Consider the following 24580-nt stretch of genomic DNA (forward strand, 5'->3'; position numbering starts at 1 on the left):
CTTCACATTGAGAATAACCTCCATCGTGTTGTGTAACACTATCCCCGTGCTCAATGGGACAGACTTTGCACAAATCTAGCAACTCAAGACTGGGCATCCATGAGGCGCTGTGGGCCATCAACAGCAGCAGAATTATACTTCAGCACGATCTGTAAGCTCATGGCTCAGCGTATCCCCCACTCAACCATTACCATCCAGGCAGAGGATCAACTCTGGTTCAATGGAGAGTGCAGGGGGGCAGGCCAAGAGCAGCACCAGGCAGACCTGAAGATGAGCTACCAGCCTGGTGAAGCCACCAAACAGGATTACTTACATACCAAACAATGTAAGCAGCGAGTGACAGACAGAGCTAAGCGACCCCACAGCCAATGGATCAGATCTAAGCTCTGCAGTCCTGCCACACCCAGTTGTGAATGATGGTGGGCAATTCAACAACTCACTGGAGGAGGAAGCTCCACAAATATTCAATGATGGAAGAGTCCAGCACATTAGTGCAAAAGATAAGGCTGACACATTCGCAGCAATCTTCAGCCAGAATTGTCAAGTGGATGATCCATCTCAGCCTCCTCCAGTAGTCCCCAGCTTCACAGATACCAGTCTTCAGCCAAATCGATTCACTCCACGTGATATCAAGAAATGGTTGGAGACACTGAATACTGCAAACACTACAGGCCCTGACAACATTCTGCAATAGTACTGAAGACTTGTGCTCTAGAACGTGCCACTCCCCTAGTCAAACTATTATAATAGACTTACAGCACAGTTGGGTAGATACCAATGTGGAAAATTTCCCAGGTATGTCCTGCACCCACAAAGCAGGACAAATCCAATACGGACAGTTACCGCCCCATCAGTCTCCTCTTGATCATCAGTAAAGTGATGGAAGGTGTCAGTAACAGCGCTATCAAGCAGCTCCTGCTCAGCAATAACCTTCTCAGTGACACCCAGTTTGGGTTCCGCCAGGGCCACTCAGCTCCTGACCTCATTACAGCCTCCGTTCAAACATGGACAAAAGAGCTGAATTCCAGAGGGTGAGGTGGGAATGACAGCCCTTGATATCAAGGCTGCATTTGACTGAGTGTGGCATCAAGAGGCCTCAGCAAAACTGGAATCAGTGGGTATCCGGGAAGACTCTCCACTAGTTGAAGTCATACCTGACACATAGGAAGATGGTTGTGGTTGTTGGAGGTCAGTCATCTCAGCTCCAGGAGTTACTCAGGATAGTGTTCTAGGCCCAACAATCTTCAGCTGCTTCCCTCCATCATAACGTCAGAAGCAGGGATATTCATCACCATTCACGACTCCTCAGTCTGAAAAAGACTGTGTCCAAATGGAACGAGATCTGGACAATATCCAGACTTGGGCTGACAAGTGGCAAATAACATTCACGCCACATAAATGCCAATCTATGACCATCTCCTATAGGAGACAATCTAACGATGGCCCATTGACGTTCAATGGTGTTACCATCACTAAATCCCCTACTATCACCAACCTGGGGTTATTGTTAATCAGAAACTCAACTGGACTCACCACATAAATACAGCGGCTACAAGAGCAGGCCAAAAGCTGGGAATACTGTGGTGAGTAACTCCCCTCCTGACTCCCCGCAGCCTGTCCACCATCTACAAGGCACAAGTCAGGAGTGTGAGGGAATTCTCCCCACTTGCCTGGATGGGTGCAGCCCCAACAACACTTAAGAAGTTTGACACCATCCAGGAAAAAGCAGCCACTTGGTTGTCACCACATCCACGAGCATCCCACTCCCTCCACCACTGATGCTCAGTAGCAGCAATGTGTACTGTCTACAAGACGCACTGCAGAAACTCACCAAATATCCTCAGACAGGACCTTCCAGACCCACTACCACTTCCATCTAGAAGAACAACGGCAGCTGATGCATGGGAACACCACCCTCTGCAGTTCCCCTCCAAACCACTCACTATCCTGACTTGTCACTGGATCAAAATCCTGGAATTCCCTGGTTAACTTACAGTAGGTGGCCTGCAGCTGTTCAAGAAGGCAGCTGACCCCCACCTTCTCAAGGGACAACGAGGGATGGGCAAGAAATGCTGGCCAGCCAGCAACACCCACATCCCACAAAATGAATAACTAAAAGGCAGGAGAATGGGACTGAGAAACATATCAGCGATGATTGAATGGTGGAGCAAACTCAATGAGCAGAATAGCCTATTTCTGCTCCTGTACCTTATGTTTTGGCCTCAGAAATGTGGCCCAAATTGTTTACTATCTTCCCAGGCCCTGCCATTGGGATCTGAAAAGATTCCCAGCCCTGAGCTGAGACCTGGCGTAAGCTCCCAGCCCCGAGGTGAAACCCAGCACAGATCTGTCTGCAGAGATAACGGGAACAGCAGATGCTGGAGAATCCAAGATAACAAAGTGTGGAGCTGGATGAACACAGCAGGCCAAGCAGCATCTCAGGAGCACAAAAGCTGATGTTTCGGGCCAGGACCCTTCATACTAGGCCTGAAGCGTCAGCTTTTGTGCTCCTGAGATGCTGCTTGTCCTGCTGTGTTCATCCAGCTTCACACTTTGTTGTCACGGATCTGTCTGCTTTGGTTTTGCTCTTTCTCTGCTTTACAAGTGCTGTAATGCTGAACTTCTAAATTAAGTTCTTCATTTTTCTTGTACCTAGGCAACTTGGTACCTAAGATGGAGCAGAAATAATGATTTTGTACCGCACGTACATCCCTGTACTTGAGTACGTGTGATAATAAAAGCTAGCTCTAATCTTATCGAACTGGAGTTAGATGCACAGAGCGATCTGGGTGTTCAGGTCCATTGTTCCCTGAAGATGGCAATGCAGTTGGACAGAGTGGTCAAGAAGGCATGTGGCATGCTTTCATTTATTGGATGGGGTATTGAGTACAAGAGTTGGCAGGTCATGTTCCAGTTGTGTAGGACTTTGGTTCGGCCACATTTCCAAAAGGATGTGGATGCTTTGGAGAGGGTCCAGAGGAGGTTCACCAGGATGTTGCCTGGTATGGAGGGCGCTAGCTATGAAGGGAGGTTGTGTAGATCAGGATTATTTTCATTAGAAAGTCAGAGATTGAGGGGGGACCTGATTGAGGTCTACAAAATCATGAGGGGTATAGAGAGGGTGGACAGCAAGAAGCTTTTTACCCCCAGAGTGGAGGACTCAATTAATAGGGGTCACAATTTCAACGTGAAAGGGAAGAAGTTTAAGGGAGATATGTGTGGAAAGTTCTTTACACAGAGGGTGGTAGCTGCTTGGAACACGTAGCCAGTGGAGGTGGTAGAGGTGGGCATGATAGTGTCATTTAAGATGTATCTAGACAGATACATGAATGGGCAGGGAGCAGGGGGATACAGATCTTTGGAAAATAGGCGGCAGGTTTAGATAGAGGATCTGGATCGGCCCTCGATGTTGTGTCGACCTGTCATACCGATCTCAAGCCCATCTAACCTATACTATTCCATGTACGTCCATATGCTTATCCAATGACGACTTAAATGTACCTAAAGTTGGCGAATCTACTAACGTTGCAGGCGAAGCGTTCCATTCCCTTACTACTCTCTGAGTAAAGAAACTACCTCTGACATCTGTCCTATATCTTTCAACCCTCAATTTAAAGCTATGCCCCCTCGTGCTCGCCATCACCATCCTAGGAAAAAGGCTCTCCCTATCCACCCTATCTAACCCTCTGATTATTTTATAAGTCTCAATTAAGTCACCTCTCAACCTTCTTCTCTCTAATGAAAACAGCCTCAAGTCCCTCAGCCTTCCCTCGTAAGACCTCTCCTCCATACCAGGCAGCATCCTAGTAAATCTCCTCTGCACCCTTTCCAAAGCTTCCACATCCTTCTTATAATGCGGTGACCAGAACTGTACACAATACTCCAAGTGCGGCCGCACCAGAGTTTTGTACAGCTTCACCATAACTTCTTGGTTCCGGAACTCGATCCCTCTATGAATAAAAGCTAAAACACTGTATGTCTTCTTAACAGCCCTGTCAACCTGGGTGGCAACTTTCAAGGATCTGTGGACATGGACACCGAGATCTTTCTGCTCTGTACACAATGTGAAGTGGGGACGAGTTTGGAGAAAGGGTTGAATAGCTGGTCATCTGGATGCAACAGGGTTTCTGACTGTAGCCAAAGTGTCCCTTCAGGGCAGGATAGGATTAAATAGGAATTACTCAATATTGAAGGATGCACAAGAGTCCTGTGATAAGATGTGAGTTTGTTTGTCTCACTGCAGGTGCCACCCAGGCTAATCCCCTTCACCCTTTAATATCCTGCCCAGCCTAATCCCACTCACTACCTTTATCCTTTAATCTCTTGCCCAATTTGATCCCCCTCTTCCCCACCTTTAATATCCCACCCAGTCTAGTTCCCTTCACTCTTTCATGTCCCAGGCAAACAAATCTCACTCTTCCGAGGGGAACGCACAATGAAATCTAGGTGTCCTTTCTACCATACTACACTGCCAGTGTAGCAGGCAGTAAAGAAGGCACATGGTAAGTTGGCCTCTGTAGCGAGAGGATTTGAGTATGGCAATAGGGATGTCTTGTTGCAATTATACAGGGCCTTGGTGAGAACACACCTGGACTGTTGTGTGCAAATCTGAGGAAGGATGATCTGGCTATGGACCAGCTGCAACGAGACTGATTTCTAGAATGGCAGAGCTGATTTATGAGGGGAGTTTGAATCACCTTATTTTTGCTGGAGTTCAGAAGAATGAGGGGAGATGGGAGAATCTCATAGAAACCTATAAAATTCTAACACGGTAGCTACAAGAAAGGATCTTCCTGATGAGAAGAGATTCAAGAACCAGGGGTTTACAGACTAAGTTTCCAGAGTAAACCATTTAAGATTCAGAGGATAAATTTCTCCACTTGAGAGTGATGAGTGTGTAGAATTCACTATCACAGAAATTAATTGAGGCAAAAGCTTGGTACAGTTTCAAGTAGAAGTCGAATATAGCACTTGGGGTTAAGGCAATCAAAGGGCATGGAGTAAACTGGAACAATCAGCAATGATCATAATGAATGGTGGAAAATGGTTTGAATGGTCAAGTGGCCTACTATTCCTATTCTCTATGTTTAAATGGCATTATGGGTCTACCCACAGCAGGACTGCAGCGATTCAAGAAGGCAGCTCACCACCACCTTCTCAAGGGGAACTAGGGACAGGCAATAAATGCTGCTCTAACAGTGGTGCCGTACCCTGCGAATGATACCGTCAGGCAATAGCTCACTCCATCTTGCACTTGCTTCTTTGGCAGATGGTCAAATGGTTGGGGGCTCAAGCACCTACTCCAGGTGTTGAGGAAACTGAGCGTTGGTGCCGATGGGGTGCCGCACTGTCTGAAGGTCAGTGCTGAGGGAGCACACAGTCAGTATAACTTACTGTTCATTCACAGGATATGGTATCACTGTTAGAGCAGCATTTATTGCCTATCCCTAGTGGCCCTTGAGAAGGTGGCGGTGAACTGCCTTCTTGAACTGCCGCAGTCCATGAACTGTATGTAGACTCACAATGCCCTTAAGAGAGGGAATTGTAGGACTTCAACCCAGCAACAGTGAAGGAACGGCGATTTCCAAGTCAGGACGGTGTGTAGCTTGGGGACGAACTTGCAGGTGGTGGTGTTCCCATGTAACTGCTGCCCTTGTCTTTCTCGTTGGTAGGGTTTTGAAGGGACTGTGCACATCTTAAAGAGATAAATAGGCTGCAATTCTCTAACTTAACAAGCATCTCTTTGGTAGTAAATGGGACGGTGAAATTAAAGAAAAACCAAATCATTGCATGGTAGAGCAGGCTCAAATTGCTGCAGTGCATCACACTGTTTCTACATTGGTGCAGAGAGTGAATGTCGAAGATGATGGAAGGGAGATAACCAAGCCGACTACTCTGTCTTGCATGCTCAAACTGCTTGAATGTTCTAGGATTTGGTTCCATCCAGTCAAGTGGAGAGAATTCCATCACACTCCTGACTTATGCCTTGTATGTTATGGGCAAGCTTTGGAGAGTCAGGAGGTGAGACACTTGCAGGATTCCTAGCCTCTGATCTGTATGTGTAGTTGCTGTATTTATACATTGGCCATCCAGCTCCTTATATTGTTACAGCCTTGGTTCAAACATTGATAAAAGAGCTGAATTGCACAGCTGGTGACATCAACGCCACTTTAGCCCAAGTGTGACATCAAGGAGCCCGAGCAACATGGGAGTCAATGAAAATCAGGAAAAATCTCTCTGCTGGTTGAAGTCATGCCTGGCATATAGTAAAATGGTTGTGGCTGTTGGATATCAATGTCATCTCTGTAGGAGTTCCTTAAGGTGGTGTCCTGGGCCCAAACATCTTAAGCCGCTTCATCAAGGATGTTCTCTCCATCATCAGAAGTGGGATGTTTTCTGATGATTGTACAATTTTCGGCACCATTTACAATGACTCAGACACTGCAACAATTCATGCAGCTAGACCCAGACAACAGCCAGGTTGGAGCTGACAAGTGGCCTCAAAAATGCTCGACTATAACCATCTCTAACATGAGAGAATCTCACCATGACCTTCTAGATATTCAATGGAATTACAGTAGCTGAATCCTCCACTATAAACACGGTGGGTGTCAGCATTGATCAGAAACCAAACTGACCACATAAATGCCATGGCTACAAGATCAGGTCCAAGGCCAGGAATCCTGCAGCCAGTGGTTCACTAATGTCCTTTACGGAAGGTAACTGCCTTACCTGGTCTGGGCTATATGTGACTCCACACCCACAGCAAGGTGGTCGACACTGAATTGCCCTCTGGGCTGTCCGGCCAGCAATGCCTTCATCCCACGAATGAATAAGCAAAAAATCACCACCTGACTCCCCAAAACCATGAGCCTACAGTTAGGACTTTGATGGAATACTTCTACATGGCTGGGTGGCTATAGCTCCAACAATATTGCAGAAATTTGGGATCCTCCAGGATAAAATGGCCTGCTTGATTTGATAGCTTCAGTGTCACCAGCTCAGAATCGTGGAATTCCCTCACCGTACATCATGGACTACAGCAGTCCAAGAGGCCAGTTCACCACAACCTAAAGGGCAACAAGGGATGGACAACAAAAAGCTGGCCCACCCAGTGATGCCACCTCCCAAAAGCAATGAAAGAAAAATTATGAGGGCCTAGAAACTGATTCTTCACTCACAGCCTGAACAGCAGCCCAGGTAAGTCAATGTGGGACATAAAGCAACCTCAGGAAGAGGAGAATCTGTTCAACAGGATCTTATCTAGTATATTAAAAAAAAACTGAAAGAACTGCAGATGTTTGAAGTCAGAAACAAAAAACAGAAATTGCTGGAAAAACTGCAATTTTTGATCCCATTTGGTGTAAGTTTACCAGCAGAGCAAGTAGGTCTATCCTATATTCTCCTGATTTGCACAACCAAGCCTTTTGTCAGGAGTTAAGACACTGAATTAATCGCCAGAAATATCCAAAGTCCATTGTCTTTGTCAACCAAGAGACAATCACCAGGTCTGCATCCATTTACAGCTGTTGATTTGAAAATGGAGTAATAAACATCAATATCCATGCTACTTCATTTGTAATCAACCTTTCTTGTGTATGTCATGAATGGATGCTATTGCAATATCATTTCGGTGTTGAGTAACAACATTTATTTTTACTTTTAATTTAAACTTAAGCCTGACTTGTGCCTATTTTGAAAGTCGTAACACTCGAGGGGTTAAGACATGTTTCTTTAAAACACATTGTTATACTTAGTCAAGAGGTCAGGGCAAGAGAAATGGGAAACATGCTGTCCCTACATATTTATGTTTGCAACTTTGCTGCAAAGTTTTTCCATCAATGGATTGTTTCCTATTGAGGGTTATAGATATTAATAGATTAGTTGTCTTTCTTACCCTCCATCCACTCCTCTAGAAGTATGAAAGGATTGCAAGCATTCTTTAAAAGACGAGTGGATAGGATGGCCAGCCTTGGGCTTCAGTTTCTGTGTGTCTAAAACTTTACACAAAACAGCCACAGGGAGACGGGAAATCAGGCTCTGAATTCTCACCCAACAACTAACAAGATACTTACAATGGTGAGTCCTATTGTGAGGTCCTAGTGTGCCACCCCTTTCATGGGTTGCGGGAGCCAATAAACTCTCCAGCTGTACAGGTTTAAGCTCATCTCCGTTTCGTCCATGGGAGGACATTGTAGCCTGACAGACTGTTACCTAAGGTCACTGTCAATCCTTACCCTCAATTGCAAGGGAAGAAAGTGAAGATATGGAAACAGTAACCAGGGTCATAATGATGTATTAGCACCACGCAAAGGGGGTTTGGGAGAATGGTCCGTTCTGATTGACAGCAGACCATCATCATTGCTTAATGTGGGATCAGCCTTGACTCATAAACCAGCAGCTCATCACCACCTTCTCCTGCTAATCAAAAATGGACAATAAATGCTATTAATGTTCACATCCTATGAATAAAAATAAAATTAACTGGAGGCACAAACAGCATCTCTTGTTCAACTTTGTTCATGGCAATGAAAGATTGGTGCATTTTGCTGTGGTACAAATCACCCAAACTCAAAATTTAATTGGAGAACTACACCCCTTCCACCCTGTGATGGAGCTTTCCTCTGAAATAACACGAGCTGAATGGCAGAGTCACCAAACAATGGGGCAGTAGAGCATCTCACAGAGCTTTCTGTCAATATTTGGCTGGGGAAGAAGTGGATAGAAACACGGGGTGGCAGGAGCCAGACTAAGACTGAGACTGAGACTGTAGACAGGCACCAAGAATACTACAGAGTGCACCCATCTTGTGCATTAGTTCAAATATGCAAAAATACTCCAAAACAATGAGAAGAACCAAGGAGATGTCTGACCAAATCACCAGAAAATTCAGTGCTCAAATTGTACACTTGATCAGTTTTTCACATTTTCTAAATACAGACTGAATAATTTATACACCAGTGCGAATTATAATCTAGATTTTATGGTATTTGAACTATACAGTACAAGTGGGTACAGAAAATAAATGGTAAGAACTGACAATATCATTTTGGTACCAGACAAAACCCCAAAAGCCTAAGTTGCATTTGCTTTACTAATCCTTCAGAATTCCAGTTCATTCAGCAGGATAAGGGTTAAAGGGGGCCAGTTCAACCCATTTGTTGTGCAACTGTGTAAAGTTCCAGTTTAATCAGCAGGATGTGGGAGGGTTAAAGTGCTATTCACAACAGTAGTTGTGTTAATCATATAGAACTTGTTTATTTAGACTTACTGGGAGTCCTCACTGTGTAACTGTTATGAGATACTGTTTATTCAGGGTAAAGGGATACTTTGCTGTATGACTGTACAGAATGCTGCTCATTCTGCAAGGTAAGAATTGTTTAGTCTTTTTAAATAGAACTGCACTGAACTAAGCAGTGACCAATTATCTTCCATTTGATCCTGATACTGGTGACTGCAACAGATTCAACTGGATAAGATGCAGCACTTGGAGCAGCAGAACTGAGACTAGTGTGATACAGCGATCTCTCTCCACTGCTGGTATCTTTGTGCTGATCAATTGCTCTGTAAAGCAATATATTGGTCTGGGCTAGGCTATGTCATTTAATGCCACCAAGGAGGTTTTTGTTTTCTGTTTTTTGAATTCCCTCAATTACTCATCCCAATAAACTCTTACATTTAAAATAATTCCTAATCAGTTTTGCCTGATCTTGGAGTTTAAAGGGTTGTGAACAACTCCTGCAGCTTCTGTCAGTCTCATGTCTGGTGAAGTCCTTGACCACAGCCCTGGCCTCCTCTCCAGCTCCAGGAGTAGAATATTATGTTAAATACAATAAAATGAGAAGAGAGTAAAAAATACGGTTAAGTTAAACGTACAAACACTACTGTGGGATTCTCATTACCGAGTTCTCCCTGCAAATCCCGTAACCTTACATTTGCACTGCCTTCTGTCTCATGTCCATCATGCCTCATTGCTCATGTAGATTTTAATTTTTACACACTTACTAGCAAGTTTAAAGCAAAAACTGAAAACAGAGAACTTAAGGAAAGAGTTTACTGCGCCCTTCAACTGCAGTGTGGGAATGTGTGACTGCATCAAGTGAAGGTTGAATGGCTAGCTGGCTGTTTGATTCCAATCAATCCTCTTAGGATTTACATCAGCCTTCCACTTTTCCAACTCATTGAGTGCTGAAAACAAACAAGCCTCTTCATTCTTTGAAAAGGAGGGTGGCCACCCCCAATGTCCAAGGGCCACATTGAGTGTTTCTCTCTTAAAAACACTGTCTGAACAGCCCTCCTCCAAGCTGAATGTACACAATGAGGAGAGCTGCTTTTTCTTTAGTATCTGTCAGCTGGGGACTCTGGTGAACCAGATGGCAAGTGATGCACACCAATAAAAACACAAGTTTGGACCAGTAATTTGTGAAGAGGGAAATGTAGTTAACAGAAATTCCACTTATCTCATTAAGTAATGACTAGCCATTGCAGGTAAGCAGGGAAATATCAGAGAACAAGTAACAGCTCTGACAAAATAAGATAATTAGCAAGCATAAGGAATGAAAGAGTGGGTGTGACAGAGGGAAGCTGGTGTGGCATCTTGGCATCTATTGGCGAGCAGAGCTTGTCAATGGACTGCAGGCTCAATACACAGGCAGATACTGACCACTCGGCACTGCTTAAATAGTTCTAATAGCAGCTACTGAATTCAGACACTCCTCTTATTTCTCTCCCCTCCCCCACACCCTCCCCCTGTTATAACCATTATACGAGAGGCTTCTGAACAAAACCGCGCAGTTGTGACAGTCCTAGGCAGTTACGACCACATGCGGTTAGTAGATATTTTGTTTGTCTCTTGTTTTCTTTCTCATTCTTTTCATAGAATTCTGCCTTTTTCAAACTAGTCACTGGTGTCGCTGGCTTTTCGAGGTACTATGGTTCAGTGGTGCTCACTCCGTTCTGATATCTCCCTCTGTCTCCCCCCATGTACAATCTCTCTCCCCAGTCCCACCCCCTCTACTTCTGTATCTGAAATATAAAGAGCCTCAGATTAATGTTTTTGGCTGCTAGCAATTTGTTGCATTCGACAGAGTCTATGATAGGCAGCGGCATGTAGTCTGTTTCATTGTTCTCGTTGGTGAAGGCGAAATGGTAGATGACCGGGTTAATTTTGACATCATCGTAGGGACCCTTCAGAAGGAGGAAGGAGCACTCCATCGGTGAGTTGACCTTGCTCTTCAGGATGAGCTGGAATGACAGAGTGCGCTTGCAGGACAGGTTGGGGTTACGCTCGGAGTCATTGACCCGTGCCTTGAGGACCCATGTCTGGTTGAGCACTGTGAACCTTGGGGTCTCATAGTACAACCTGGTGATGAAGTCGTCTGTTCGGTAGGGCCTGAACTGAACTTCTGCAGAAGAGTCAAAGAGAGAAGAAACAAATCAAAGAATAAAAAAAATCAATTTCTTCTAAATACTGTCAGGAAATGACCTGTCCAGAATTCCAAACAGTCACTGATAACTGGCTGTTTTACCATCCAGTTTATTAGCCAAGAATGAACATTCGATAATATTTAATAGTTGATAAGCTAATTAATCTAGGCTGGGATTAGGAATCCATTTACTAATATGGGCATGGATCTGAATTAAAACAGAATGAAGGGTAGTGGAGGTGTAGTATATGGTAATTTTGAATCATTCCATTCCTGGTCACTCACTGAGTTCTCACTTGATGGTGACATTGAGTACAGCCTTGTTCTTACAGCAGAGGAAGGAACTGGGCTCCTGAAGGCCACGTTCATTGCCTTACAGGAACCAGAGGCTGAGAGTGAGCGAGCTGGCTACACTCAATGGAGATTGTGTCACACTGACAGACCAGGGTCAAAATGCTGAAGGAAATAACACAACGCAAATGAAATTGCCCCTAAAATGTGCTATGTATGGAGACAGTTAAATTAACTACAGATTTGTTACTTAATTTCACAACAGTTACAGTGCAAATGAGATGGTGTGGGAAATGGAGTTGGGCGTTCAGCTCATTTCCAACTCCCACAGGAAGGCTTGTAGATTGTTTCCTACTGGGTTTAAACAGTTATTTTAAGTCTAAACTAAAACTGCTCACTGTGGCGACAGGTTTCAATATTGAGGATTATTTTTATCTGTGTAAATGAAATCCCCTGCTCTTCCTTTCTGCCGTGTGGTTACAATGGATGGGTCAGACAATGGTCTAGTAGTATTGTCACTGAATGAATAATCCAGAAACCCTGGTAATTTTCAGGGGAGCCGGGTATGAATCCCACACAACAGAAATATTAAAAGCTTATTGATGACCATGACCATTGTCAGTTTGCATAAAACACACCTGGTTCACTAATGCCCTTTAGGAAAGGAATCTGCCATCATTATTTGGTCTATACAAGGTTCCTAAGACATGTGTCTGACTCTTAACCACCCTCTGAAATGGCCTAGCCAGTCACTCAGTAGCATCCAAGGACAACTAGAGATGGACAATAAACACTGACTCACTAGTGACGCCCACATCCCTAAAGCATATTAAAAAAAGGCAAACTGTACACCTACTCACAGCCTGAGCTGCAGATAATGCTGTGTGTGTGTCTTTCTCTCTCTCCCTTATAAACTGTACGCCTACAAACTGTCTGAACTGCAGATATTGCTGTGTGTGTCTCTCTCTCTCTCCCTTACAAACTGTACGCCTACCCACTGTCTGAACTGCAGATATTGCTGTGTGTGGCTCTCTCTCTCTCTCTCTCTCTCTCTCCCCCTTAGAAGCTGTACGCCTACTCACTGCCTGAACTGCAGATATTGGTGTGTGTGTGTCTCTCTCTCCCCATTACAAGCTGTACGCCTACCCACTGCCTGAACTGTAGACATGGCTGTGTGTCTCGCTCTCCCTTACATAACAGCACAACCGTGAGTATCATTCCAGGGCCAAGTGAGCAAAAGTGTACCAAAACATATCAAGAGTGCCTTATAATCCAAGTTAAACTAAAAAAAACTAGCTCTTGCTACTCTAACTTGTGCTTAGCACAGACAGTAACACCCACCTTGATGTGTCAATTTCAGATCATCTCAAAAATACCAGCCAAAGGCAGAAGGTTGAGGACATTTTGTTTATGTTAGACATTGATTACTCCGCACAAAGATAATCCATTATCAATTGCAGAGGTGGATAAATACTGGAAAACAGAAATATAATCAGGTGTGGGCAAGTAGATGGTCATGAGATTGAGGGCACAGCTCACTCAAACATCAAGCACAGGCATTTTAGGATGAATGGTCTCCGATTTACTGTACGGTTCCGAGGAACTGTTAAAGAATCAGCATCATATTTAACTCGCTGGTTTTCATTTCTATTGAATTTACTCTTACTGCCTTCTCCCTTGAACTGTAAATACAGAAAGAGGGGAGAGGTCAGTCAAGTATCTTTAGCAAATCTCAGTGACCCATGCAGGAATATGCTAGTTCCTAGACACTTGACAGCCTATTATTGTTATATTGAGGAAGGACACTTGGGTGGAGAGCTAAAGTCAAATGGTTTTTCAACATGCAATGAGGCTTTTGCTTCTCAGGCAGTACATGGGACTGCCAGCCAGCATCTCACGACCCAAATGAACAGCACGCAGGGACGTTTAGGAGGAGGCTGCAGCTTAATCCAGGATGGCAAGATCCAGAAAAAATCTTGATGAGCAAGGGGCTTTCACTTGGAGCATAATACCATAAAAGAACATTCTGAGGTTATTCTGCACATCAAATCAAAACCTTTCAAATTATCATCATTTTTAGTTAATGTATACAGGAAACATACTATTCAATCATGCGAGAAACACAAGATGAGGAACATCCATTAACACAGTCTGTACAATTTGCTCTCCTGTCCCCATCCCAAATATCCTGCATGCCTATTACGTCCCATGGTCTTACCGAGACATTATTACACAGAAAGGGGTTATTTAGCTCACTGTGTTTCTCCTCCTTCTGCTTTTTTTCTTTCCAATGGTTACTTAGCACTAACCCACTGTCCCTGATTCACACCACGTATGGGTAAAGGAGGAAACCAGTCAGCTCCCCGAGCCTTCTCCACTTCCATGTCATGAGATTATGGCTGATATTTATCTGACTACAAACCTTAAAAACTTGGACTGACAAAAAGTCAACAATTCCAGTTTCAAAATTAACAACTGACTTAGCATCTATTGTGCAGAAGAGAATTTTTAACTTTCATTACCTTTTGTGTGCAGAAATGTTTTCTAGCTTCACTCCTGAATGAGCTGGTTTTCATTTTTAGACTATGTTCTCCAGTCTAGACTTCCCATTCAACAGTGACAATTTATCCCTACCTCCCTCATCTGTTCCCCTTTCAGTTGCGGGTAGTGAGGAAGATTGTGAGAAAGAGGAGGAAGAACAAGAAGGTATAAAATAAACCTCAAGGCTGCCCATCCAATGGAGCTCATGGAAGGCAGAATCAAACATTCACTCTCCCTGTACCAACAACAACTAAAATCACAAAATCCAGATATCACATGGGCTGAAATTGAAGGGCAGAGTTGTATGTGGTTCCCACATGCGTTGAAATGAGTTCACAATCTCGGCTGTAAGTTAGTTAGGAAGCAGCCAGGAAAAGCAGGAATTAATCACATTGTGTCAAACTGTGCAAGGTATCCATGTGAGCCCATCTAACTACCTGCTCAATCTGAAGAGGACACAGATCCTAATGTAGGATAAGCGGAAGAAAGGAGGTTTGGAAATAGGAAAAGGTGAAACTCCAACGGTAGGGAATGATACATGGAGAATTAATTAGATTATAGCTGATCTTCACCCCAAACCTCATTTACCTGTCTTGTTTTAAATTCACTTTTGAGTGATTTGAACATCACTGACTAGCTTTCCTTAATTCATCCACTTTGAAGAAACAGTAATATATTTCCAAGTGAGGATAGCAAGTGGTTTGGAGGGGAATTTTCAGGTGGTGGCATTCCTGCTGACCAGTTTTGGGCCCTGTATCTAAGGAAGGATGTGCCGGTGTTGGAAGGGGCCCAGAGTGGGTTTGAGAATGATCCCAGGGGTGAGGGGCTTGTCATATGAGGAGCAACTGAGAACTCTGGGTCTGAACTCATTGAAATTTAGAAGATGAAGGGCATCTGATTGAAACTTATAGCGTACTGACAGGCCTGAATAGAGTGGTGTGGAGGTGATGTTTCCAGTAGTGGAAGAAGCTAAGACCCGAGGGGACAACTCAGGCTGAAGGGATGATCTGTTAGAACTGAGATGAGGAGGAATTTCTTTGAACAGAGGGTGATGAATCTGTGGAACTCATTGCCACAGAGGACCGTGGAGGCCAAGTCATTGACTGTGTATTTAAGACAGAGACGGATAAGTTCTTGATTAATAAGGGATCAAGGATTATAGGGAGAAGGCAGGAGAATGCGGTTGAAAATCATATCAGTCATGATCAAATGATAGAGCAGACAGAATGGACCGAATAGCTTAATTCTGTCCTTGTATCTTACGGTCTTATGCTGCCCTTGTTCTTCTAGATGGTAGAGGTGATGGATTTTTAAAGCTGTTCAAGGAGCCTTGATGTCTTATAGATGGTATATGTTGTAGTCCCTGCGCTTTGACAGCAGAGGGAGTGTTGTTTAAGGTACCACCTCTGCTTTATATCTCCTAATACTCTTATCCGACAACAGGTGAGCAATCTTACGTTGAACATGTTGAATGACCCTCAACATTCGCTAACTTTGGGAGTGATCGTTGGGGGTGGTGGTGGTTGGGGAGTTCATACTCCCTTTTAGTAACACTGGCTGATTATCTGTAAACATTTTACACAGAAACATAGAAACTAGGCGCAGGCATAAACCATTCTGCCCTTCAAATCTACTTCACTATTCATTACGATCAAGGCAGATCCTCTACCTAAATGCCATATTCCTACTTTCTCCCCCATACCCCTTGATGCCTTTAAAATCTAAAAAAAATTACTTCTTTCTTAAATTTATTCAGCGACTTGGTCTCCACAGTCTTCTAAGGATTCCAAAAGTTCACTACTTTCTGAGTGAAGAAACTGTTCCTCATCTCAGTCTACCCCATATCCTGAGATTGTGTTCCTTCGTTCTAGATTCCCCATCCAGGGGTAAAGATCCTCCCTGCGTTTTGTCCGTCTAGCCCTGTTGGAAATTTACATGTTTCAGTCCAATGCCCTTTCATCCTTCTAAACTTTAGTGAATACAGGCCCAAATTCTTTTTAGAATTAATCCAAATCTCAAACTGTCATGTAGGGACTTAAATTCATAGTCTCATCTAACTCCTTTAAGATTCACACTTCCCACTACCAATGCACAGTGACAGCAAAATGTAACCATTTATAAGATGCACTGCAAAAACTCACCAAGGCTCCCACAACAGAACCTTCCAATCCCTCATCTGCAAGTTCCCTTCTAAGTCACACACCATCCTGACTTGGAATATATTGTCATTCCTTCAGTGTCACTGAGTAAAATTCCTGAATTTCCCTCCAAACAGCACTGAGGGTGTACTCATATGTGTGGTTCAAAGGCAATTGACCACCACTTTCTGAAAGGTAAGTAGTGATGGATAATAAATGCTGTCCTAAACAGCAACGCTCATATTCTGTGAATGAGTAAAAATGACTAGTCCAGTAGCATATCCACAACACTATGGTATCATGCAAACAAATTCTTCAACAAACAGACCACCCACATCTAAAATACACTGCTTTTGGCACTGAGTAAGTGATAACTGCTGGGTTTCAGAGGATTTATCTGTTTCTGCAATGTCCCTGTATTTAATGGGTCAGCACATGCACTGAAAATCTGACCAACATTCTCCACATTCCTCAGCTGTTCAGTGTTGAGAAGCCTAGTGAATATAAAATGCCAATGCGTAGATCTCACCTCCACATTTGTTAAGAGTCTTCCAAACAGAAAGTTCCCTTGTAAAACTGTGAGAAATTCATCATTGTCGGTAATCAATTCATTTATGAGTACAATTGTACACTTAGAAAATTCCGTGTCACTGGTCATGTGTTCTGTAGGCCCTTGTGTGGCTGATGAGCCTGATCTTAGAGATGCCTCTCCTACCACATATTTGGCAGGTATTTCTGGGAGGCAGAACTGTTCTTGGCCTTGAGATCACTGGCATTCCTTTCTCTGGTTCCTTTTCCATACTTCCTCTTGTTGATGGTGCTCCCGAAGAATTGTGTCTCTTCATACAGAAGCTTCCTCCAAGTCAGTTTCTTCCGAACGTGGTTTTCCCACGCTTTGACATCCAAGTTGCATTACTAGAGGTGAGCTTTCAGGGAGTCTTTGAAACACTTCCTTTGTCCTCTACTTGTTCCTTGAGCTGGGCAAAGATTGAATGTGGTGTTGGATGTTCACATCAATATCTGCCCTAGATGAGAGAAGTGTCCTCAGATAGGAAATGTTCATGTCAGAAATATTTCTCTGTTGATCTTAGTGGAGCGATAAACTGGACAGATTGGTAAAGGAGATAATGGGAACTGCCGATGCTGCAGAATCCGAGATAACACAGTGTGAAGCTGGATGAACACAGCAGGCCAAGTGGCATCTTAGGAGCAGAAAAGCTGACATTTCGGGCCTAGACCTTTCATCAGAGAGGGCCTAGGCTTGAAATGTCAGCTTTTCTGCTCCTAAGATGCTGCTTGGCCTGCTATGTTCATCCAGCTCTACACCTTGTTATCTTAGATTGGTAAAGGACTTACGGTTGAGGCTGAGACCAATTCTTCTCTGTGCTTCTGTGAAGGTGTTAAGTGAGGCTTGAAGATTCTCTTCTGAGAGGAGAGGTGACATTGTCATTTGCAAACTGAAGTTTCACCAGTGCTTCAGTGTCGTTTCTTCTTTGATTTGCACCAGTTTAAATTGAAATGCTTTCCAACCATCTTGCTGACAATGTCCACACCCCTACAAAGCGTGTTCTTGACAAGGTGAGGGATGATGTCAATGAAGATGATGAAAAGGGTGGAGCCAATGACACATCCTTGCTCGAACCCTGTCTTGGCCTTCAAGGATTCTGTCATATTACCACTGGTGAGGACCATAGCTGGCATTTTGAGGATATAAAGGATGTTGATGAATTCCTCAGAGAGCCAGTCTTTGACAGGGTCTTCTGTAGCACTTCGTGATAGACTAAATCCAAAGCCTTGGTCAGATCGATGAAGGCCACGTAGAGTGGTTGGTGTTGTACCTGGCATTTCTCTCCAAGTTGTTGCTGAGCAGTGAAAACCATGTCCATAGTTCCACAGTTTGGTCAGAAGCCACACTGCCTTTCAGGAATGATTTTCCCTGAGATTGGGAGAAGATACCTAGCAAGAATTTAGCAATGATTTTCTGGAAATGGACAGTAGGGAGATTCCTTGGTAGTTCCCATAGTCCACTTTATTTCCTTTCTTGAAGACAGTGATGACAGCAGCATCCCTGGGATTGGCAGGTAATGGAGATGATGTGCAAAATCTGCTCCTCCAAGTTTTGAAATCTCCACTGGAATCCTGTCTACTCCTGTGGCTTCTCCATTGTTCATGCGTTTAACGACAGCTTCAACTTCTACCACATGAGGTGGGAGTCTAAGTTCCTCTTTGATGAGGAGTTAAACATTTCCTCAGGCACATCCTTGTCTATGATTGTAATGTGGTTTAAGAGTTCTTTAAATGTTCTATCCATCACAGGTGGATGGTTTCTTTGTCTCTTACAAGGGTTTCGTGCTTATTCCGCACTGGTTTGAGGTTAAAGTTGTTAGGTCCATAGATAGTCTTGGTGGTAGTGAAGAAATGCCAATGTCAGGCTTATTGGCAAGCAGTTGCAGCTCCTTAGCTTTCTCTATCCTCCTCTTGATTTTCTGTTCTTCTTTGTAACTGGATCTTCACTGTTTGATTATTTCCTCCGTTTTGTCTTGCCAGTGATGTTGGTTTGCTAGGCAATGGACAGCATTCCTCTTCCTGTCATTCAGCTCTTGGATGATGTAGTTATTCCAGCCAAACCATCATGGTCTTTCCTGGTCTTGGTGCCAATGGTTTCTTAAGCTCCTTCCAGATTTTCTCCACTCTACTGAAATGCATGCTTTGGAGATTTTGGTGAAAGAATCGCTGTATGTTCCCTTGCCTGTTTGACACTTGAGGCTGCTTGATGTTGAACTATTTTCTAACTGTTTCTTCACCTTCAGCTGTTCTTGGTAGCATTCAATGGACACAGAGGAGTCAATGAGTCAGTGTTGTCCAGTAGTCATCTGCATGGATCATTGCTTTGGTAGTAGGGACATCCTTTTGGCCTCTAGTCTTTGTGGCAGAACAGTGTGTGGGTGATGACCAGCTGCATATGCTGCTCTGCACATTTGGTCAATTCCAAGTGAGCAATGACTAATTAAGGAACAGGAGGTGATGATGTTCTCCTACTGGGGGCCCTAAAGGAAGCCAGGGATTGTCTAAAAACCCAAATTGGACAATACCAGCTTCTACCTCACTGAGGTTGCTGTTTCCTCAGTCTGAGGTGAGAATGCAGCAATGAGAAGGGTCACTGTTTAATAATGATTGAACAAATTACATTTTTATTTTATGTATGGGGCATTTTTTTCAACAAGTGTGCTTGCAACAAAATATTGCAAAATTGCCTGTTTTCCCCTTGCAAGTTATAAATCATAGAACATAGAACAATACAGCACAGAACAGGCCCTTCGGCCCTCGATGTTGCGCCGACCTGTGAACTAATCTAAGCCCCTCCCCTACACTATCCCATCATTATCCATATGCTTATCCAAGGACTGTTTAAATGCCCCTAATGTGGCTGAGTTAACCACATTGGCAGGCAGGGGATTCCACACCCTTACCACTCTCTGAGTAAAGAACCTGCCTCTGACACCTGTCTTAAATCTATCACCCCTCAATGTGTAGCTATGCCCCCTTGTACAAGCTGACATCAACATCCTCGGAAAAAGACTCACTGTCCACCCTATCTAATCCTCTGATCATCATACAAGCTAAAACAGTAACCCTTTACAAATTCTATTCATACACAAGGCAAATGAAGGAATGCATGCATTTTGATTTTTTTTATTTGAGGCAGGATTGGACAGCACAGTAGAAAGCCATTTATCTCATTGTGCCTGGGGGCTCTTTGAATTAGCTCCCATTCCCGGTTGTTTACCAATCAACCTGTTTATATTCTTTTCAACTGTGCGGTTGTTTCCCTTCCATAAGTTATTACTGAAACTGCTTTCACCACCCCATCACCCAGGCATTCCACATCAAAAGAACTTGTTACAAAATTAATAATTCTTGACATCCCTCCACCGGGTGACAGTCGCAGCAGTGTGTACTATCTGGGGGATGCACTGCAGGAGTTCACCAAAGAGCTTTAGACAGCACCTTTCAAATCCATGACCACTACTTTTGAGAAGGACAAGGGCAGCAGGAATATGGAAACACCACCACCTGCAAGTTCCCCACCATGCCATCACCATCCGACTTGGACAAATATCACCATTCCCTCAGCGTTGCTGGATAAAATCCTGGAATTCCCTCCCTCAGGGCATTGTGGGTCTACCTAAAGCACGTGGACTGCAGCGGTTTAAGAAGAAAGCTCAGCACCACCTTCTCAAGGGCAACTAGGGACGGGCAACAAATGCAGGTCCAGTCAGTGACACTCACATCCTATGAATGAATTAAAAACAAAATTTACCTTATTTTGTCACTAGCAATTCCCTAACCTCATCACAAATGGTAGGCTATGGTTTAAATTACTGTAAATCTCTGCCCTTTGATTATCGATCCATGAGTTTTTGACCACTCTTACTGGAAACTCCCCTTAACTTTCTCAGCTCTAAGGAAAAGTTCCCAGCTTCTCCAGTCTCCTCACATTACTGTAGTTGCTCATCCCTTTCGAAAATGTGGTGCCCACAGTTGGACATATACTCCAGTTGAAATCTAGCTTATAAGTGTTTTGTGTAACAAGTTAATATTATTACTCAAACTTTCTACAAAGTAGGAGACCTTATCAGCACTTAAAATGAGATTGTCTAAGTACTGAAAAGGATAAGTTGAGAATTACCAGGGAAAAGGGAATAGGCAGGACAGTTCCAGTCAAAGAGTTTAAAACCACAATGGACTGAACTATAAAACAACCAGAAGAATCTGAATGCTGCAAATTTGAAACAAAAACAGAAGTTGCTGGAAAAGCTCAGCAGGTCTGGCAGCATCTGTGCAGAGAAATCAGAGTTAACGTTTGAGGTCCACTGACCCGTCTTCATTAGAGCTGAGCTATATCCTCTTGTATTGTCATTTAAGTGCTTATATTCCACCAACAAAGCTTCAGGATTACTGATATAAAATAAATTTCCTTACAAGATAGTAAATGGGTTACTGAAATGTAACAGAGATAAATAATAGATCACAGCTCAACCAATGTTGGAAAAGCAGATCTAAAAAGTACAAAGGATGACAGGGTGAAGCTACAGAAGCTGGAACTGTGCTTCTTAAAGAAGAACATTTAAAAGAGGTTCAAACTTATGATGGACTCCAAGTGAATAAGGTCAAAATATTTTCAGTGACAGGGATGTCCAAAGCCAAAGGACCTTACCTCAGTTGTTGGTAAAGTGTTGGAAAAGGTTATAAAAGAGATAGGATTTATAATTGTCTAGATAAGAATAATTTGATTAGGGATAGTCAGCATGGTTTTGTGAAGGGAAGGTCGTGCCTCACAAACCTTACTGGGTTCTTTGAGAAGGTGACCAAACAGGTAGATGTGAGTAAACCGGTTGATGTGGTGTATATGGATTTCAGCAAGGTGTTCGATAAGGTTCCCCACAGTAGGCTATTGTACAAAATGCGGAGGAATGGGATTGTGGGAGATATAGCAGTTTGGATCAGAAATTGGCTTGCTGAAAGAAGACAGAGGGTGGTAGTTGATGGGAAATGTTCATCCTGGAGACCAGTTACTAGTGGTGTACCGCAAGGGTCGGTGTTGGGTCCACTGCTGTTTGTCATTTTTATAAATGACCTGGATGAGGGCGAGGAAGGATGGGTTAGTAAATTTGCAGACGACACTAAGGTTGGTGGAGTTGTGGATAGTGACGAAGGATGCTGTAGGTTACAGAGAGACATAGGCAAGCTGCAGAGCTGGGCTGAGAGGTGGCAAATGGAATTTAATGCAGACAAGTGTGAGGTGATGCACTTTGGTAGGAGTAACCGGAATGCAAAGTACTGGGCTAATGGTAAGATTCTTGGTAGTGTAGATAAGCAGAGAGATCTCGGTGTCCATGTACACAGATCCTTGAAAGTTGCCACCCAGGTTGACAGGGCTGTTAAGAAGGCATTAGGTGTTTTAGCTTTTATTAATAGAGGTATCAAGTTCCGGAACCAAGAGGTTATGCTGCAGCTGTACAAAACTCTGGTGCAGCCACACTTGGAGTATTGCATACAGTTCTGGTCACCGCGTTATAAGAAGGATGTGGAAGCTTTGGAAAGGGTGCAGAGGAGATTTACTAGGATGTTGACTGGTATGGAGGGAAGGTCTTATAAGGAAAGGCTGAGGGACTTGAGGCTGTTTTCGTTAGAGAGAAGAAGGTTGAAAGGTGACTTAATTGAGACATATAAAATAATCAGAGGGTTTGATAGGGTGGATAGGGACAGCCTTTTCCCTAGGACGGTGACGGCAAGCATGAGGGGGCAGAGCTTTAAATTGAGGGGTGAAAGATATAGGACAGATGTCAGAGGTAGTTTCTTTACTCAGAGAGTAGTAAGGGAATGGAATGCTTTGCCTGCAACGGTAGTAGATTCGCCAACTTTAAGTACATTTAAGTTGTCATTGGACAAGCATATGGACGTACATGGAATAACGTAGGTTAGATGGGCTTCAGATTGGTATGACAGGTCGGCACAACATCGAGGGCTGAAGGGCCTGTACTGTGCTGCAATGTTCTATGTTCTATGACCCAGATTTAAGGCCAATGGCACAGGAGGCAGAGGGGAGCTGAAGATAATTTTCTCAATGCAGTGATCAGTTGTGATTTGGAGTGCGCTGGATGGAAGGGTGATAGAAGAATATGCAATATTAACTTTCAAAAGAGAACTGGACGAATAATTGGAAGGGAGAAATTTCAGGGTTATGGATTGAGTAAGGCGATAGTGTAGAACTTTGAAAAGGCAGAGACGTTGGTTAATTTGGGTGAATAGGTAGCAGATGAAGTTCAACACTGAGAAATATGAGGTTGTTCGTTTTGGTATGAGAGACATGGACAGACAATACAAAACCATGGGTATTAAGGTTGTAGATTTGCTCGCCAAGCCGGTGCGTTTGATTGCAGACATTTCGTCATCCTGCTAGGTAACGTCATCACTGCGCCTCCAGTGAAGCGTTGGTGTTCTGTCCTGCTTGTTATTTATGTGCCTCGGTTTGCTGCGGTGATTGGTATTACTGGGCTACATCCTCGAGTTCTGAGGGAAGTGGCTGAAGAAATAGCGGAGGCTTTGGTTGTGATCTTTCAAAAGTCACTGGAGTCTGGGAAAGTCCCAGATGATTGGAAAATCGCTGTTGTAACCCCCTTGTTTAAGAAAGGATCAAGTCAAAAGATGGAAAATTATAGGCCAATTAGCCTAACCTCAGTTGTTGGTAAAACTCTAGAATCCATCGTGAAGGATGAGATTTCTAAATTCTTGGAAGTGCAGGGTCAGATTAGAACAAGTCAGCATGGATTTACTAAGGGGAGGTTGTGCCTGACAAACCTGTTAGAATTCTTTGAAGACGTAACAAGTAGGTTAGACCAGGGAAACCCATTGGATGTTATCTATCTAGACTTCCGAAAGGCCTTTGATAAGGTGCCTCAAAGGAGGCTGCTGAGTAAGGTGAGGGCCCATGGTGTTCGAGATGAGCTACTGGCTTGGATTGAGGATTGGCTGTCTGACAGAAGGCAGAGAGTTGGGATAAAAGGCTCTTTTTCGGGATGGCAACCGGTGACAAGTGGTGTCCCACAAGGTTCAGTGTTGGGGCCGCAGCTGTTCACCTTATACATTAATGCTCTGGATGAAGGGACTGGGGGCATTCTGGTGAAGTTTGCCAATGATACGAAGATAGGTGGACAGGCAGGGAGTACTGAGGAGGTGGAGAAGCTGCAGAAAGATTTAGACAGTTTAGGAGAGTGGTCCAGGAAATGGCTGATGAAATTCAAAGTGAGTAAATGCGAGGTCTTACACTTCGGAAAAAAGAATACAGGCATGGACTATTTTCTAAACAGTGAGAAAATTCATAAAGCAGAAGTACAAGGGGATCTGGGAGTGTTGGTCCAGGATTCTCTAAAGGTTAACTTGCAGGTGGGGTCTGTGATTAAGAAGGTGAATGTAATGTTGTCATCTATCTCAAGAGGGTTGGAATATAAAAGCAGCAATGTGCTTCTGAGGCTTTATAAAGCTCTAGTTAGGCCCCATTTAGAATACTGTGTCTTATTTTGGGCCCCATCCCCCAGGAAGGACATACTAGCCCTGGAGCGTGTCCAGCGGAGATTCACATGGATGATCCCTGGAATGTTAGGTTTAACGTACGATGAATGG

General features: G+C 43.7%; 1 protein-coding gene across 2 annotated transcripts in view; it reads right to left on the reverse strand.

Moving 5' to 3' along the window:
* Positions 1 to 7699: 7699 nt before the first annotated feature.
* zftraf1 (zinc finger TRAF-type containing 1) overlaps positions 7700 to 24580 on the reverse strand; it is a 131725-nt gene continuing 114844 nt past the window's right edge. For both annotated transcript variants that reach the window (XM_048557523.2, XM_048557514.2), the window contains one exon: positions 7700 to 11405. In XM_048557523.2, the coding sequence (XP_048413480.1) occupies positions 11014 to 11405 (392 nt within the window). In that variant the 3' untranslated portion in view covers positions 7700 to 11013. The remainder of the gene's footprint in view (positions 11406 to 24580) is intronic.

Source organism: Stegostoma tigrinum, chromosome 2 (assembly GCF_030684315.1).
Source record: "Stegostoma tigrinum isolate sSteTig4 chromosome 2, sSteTig4.hap1, whole genome shotgun sequence".
NCBI classification, from domain to species: Eukaryota; Metazoa; Chordata; class Chondrichthyes; order Orectolobiformes; family Stegostomatidae; genus Stegostoma; species Stegostoma tigrinum.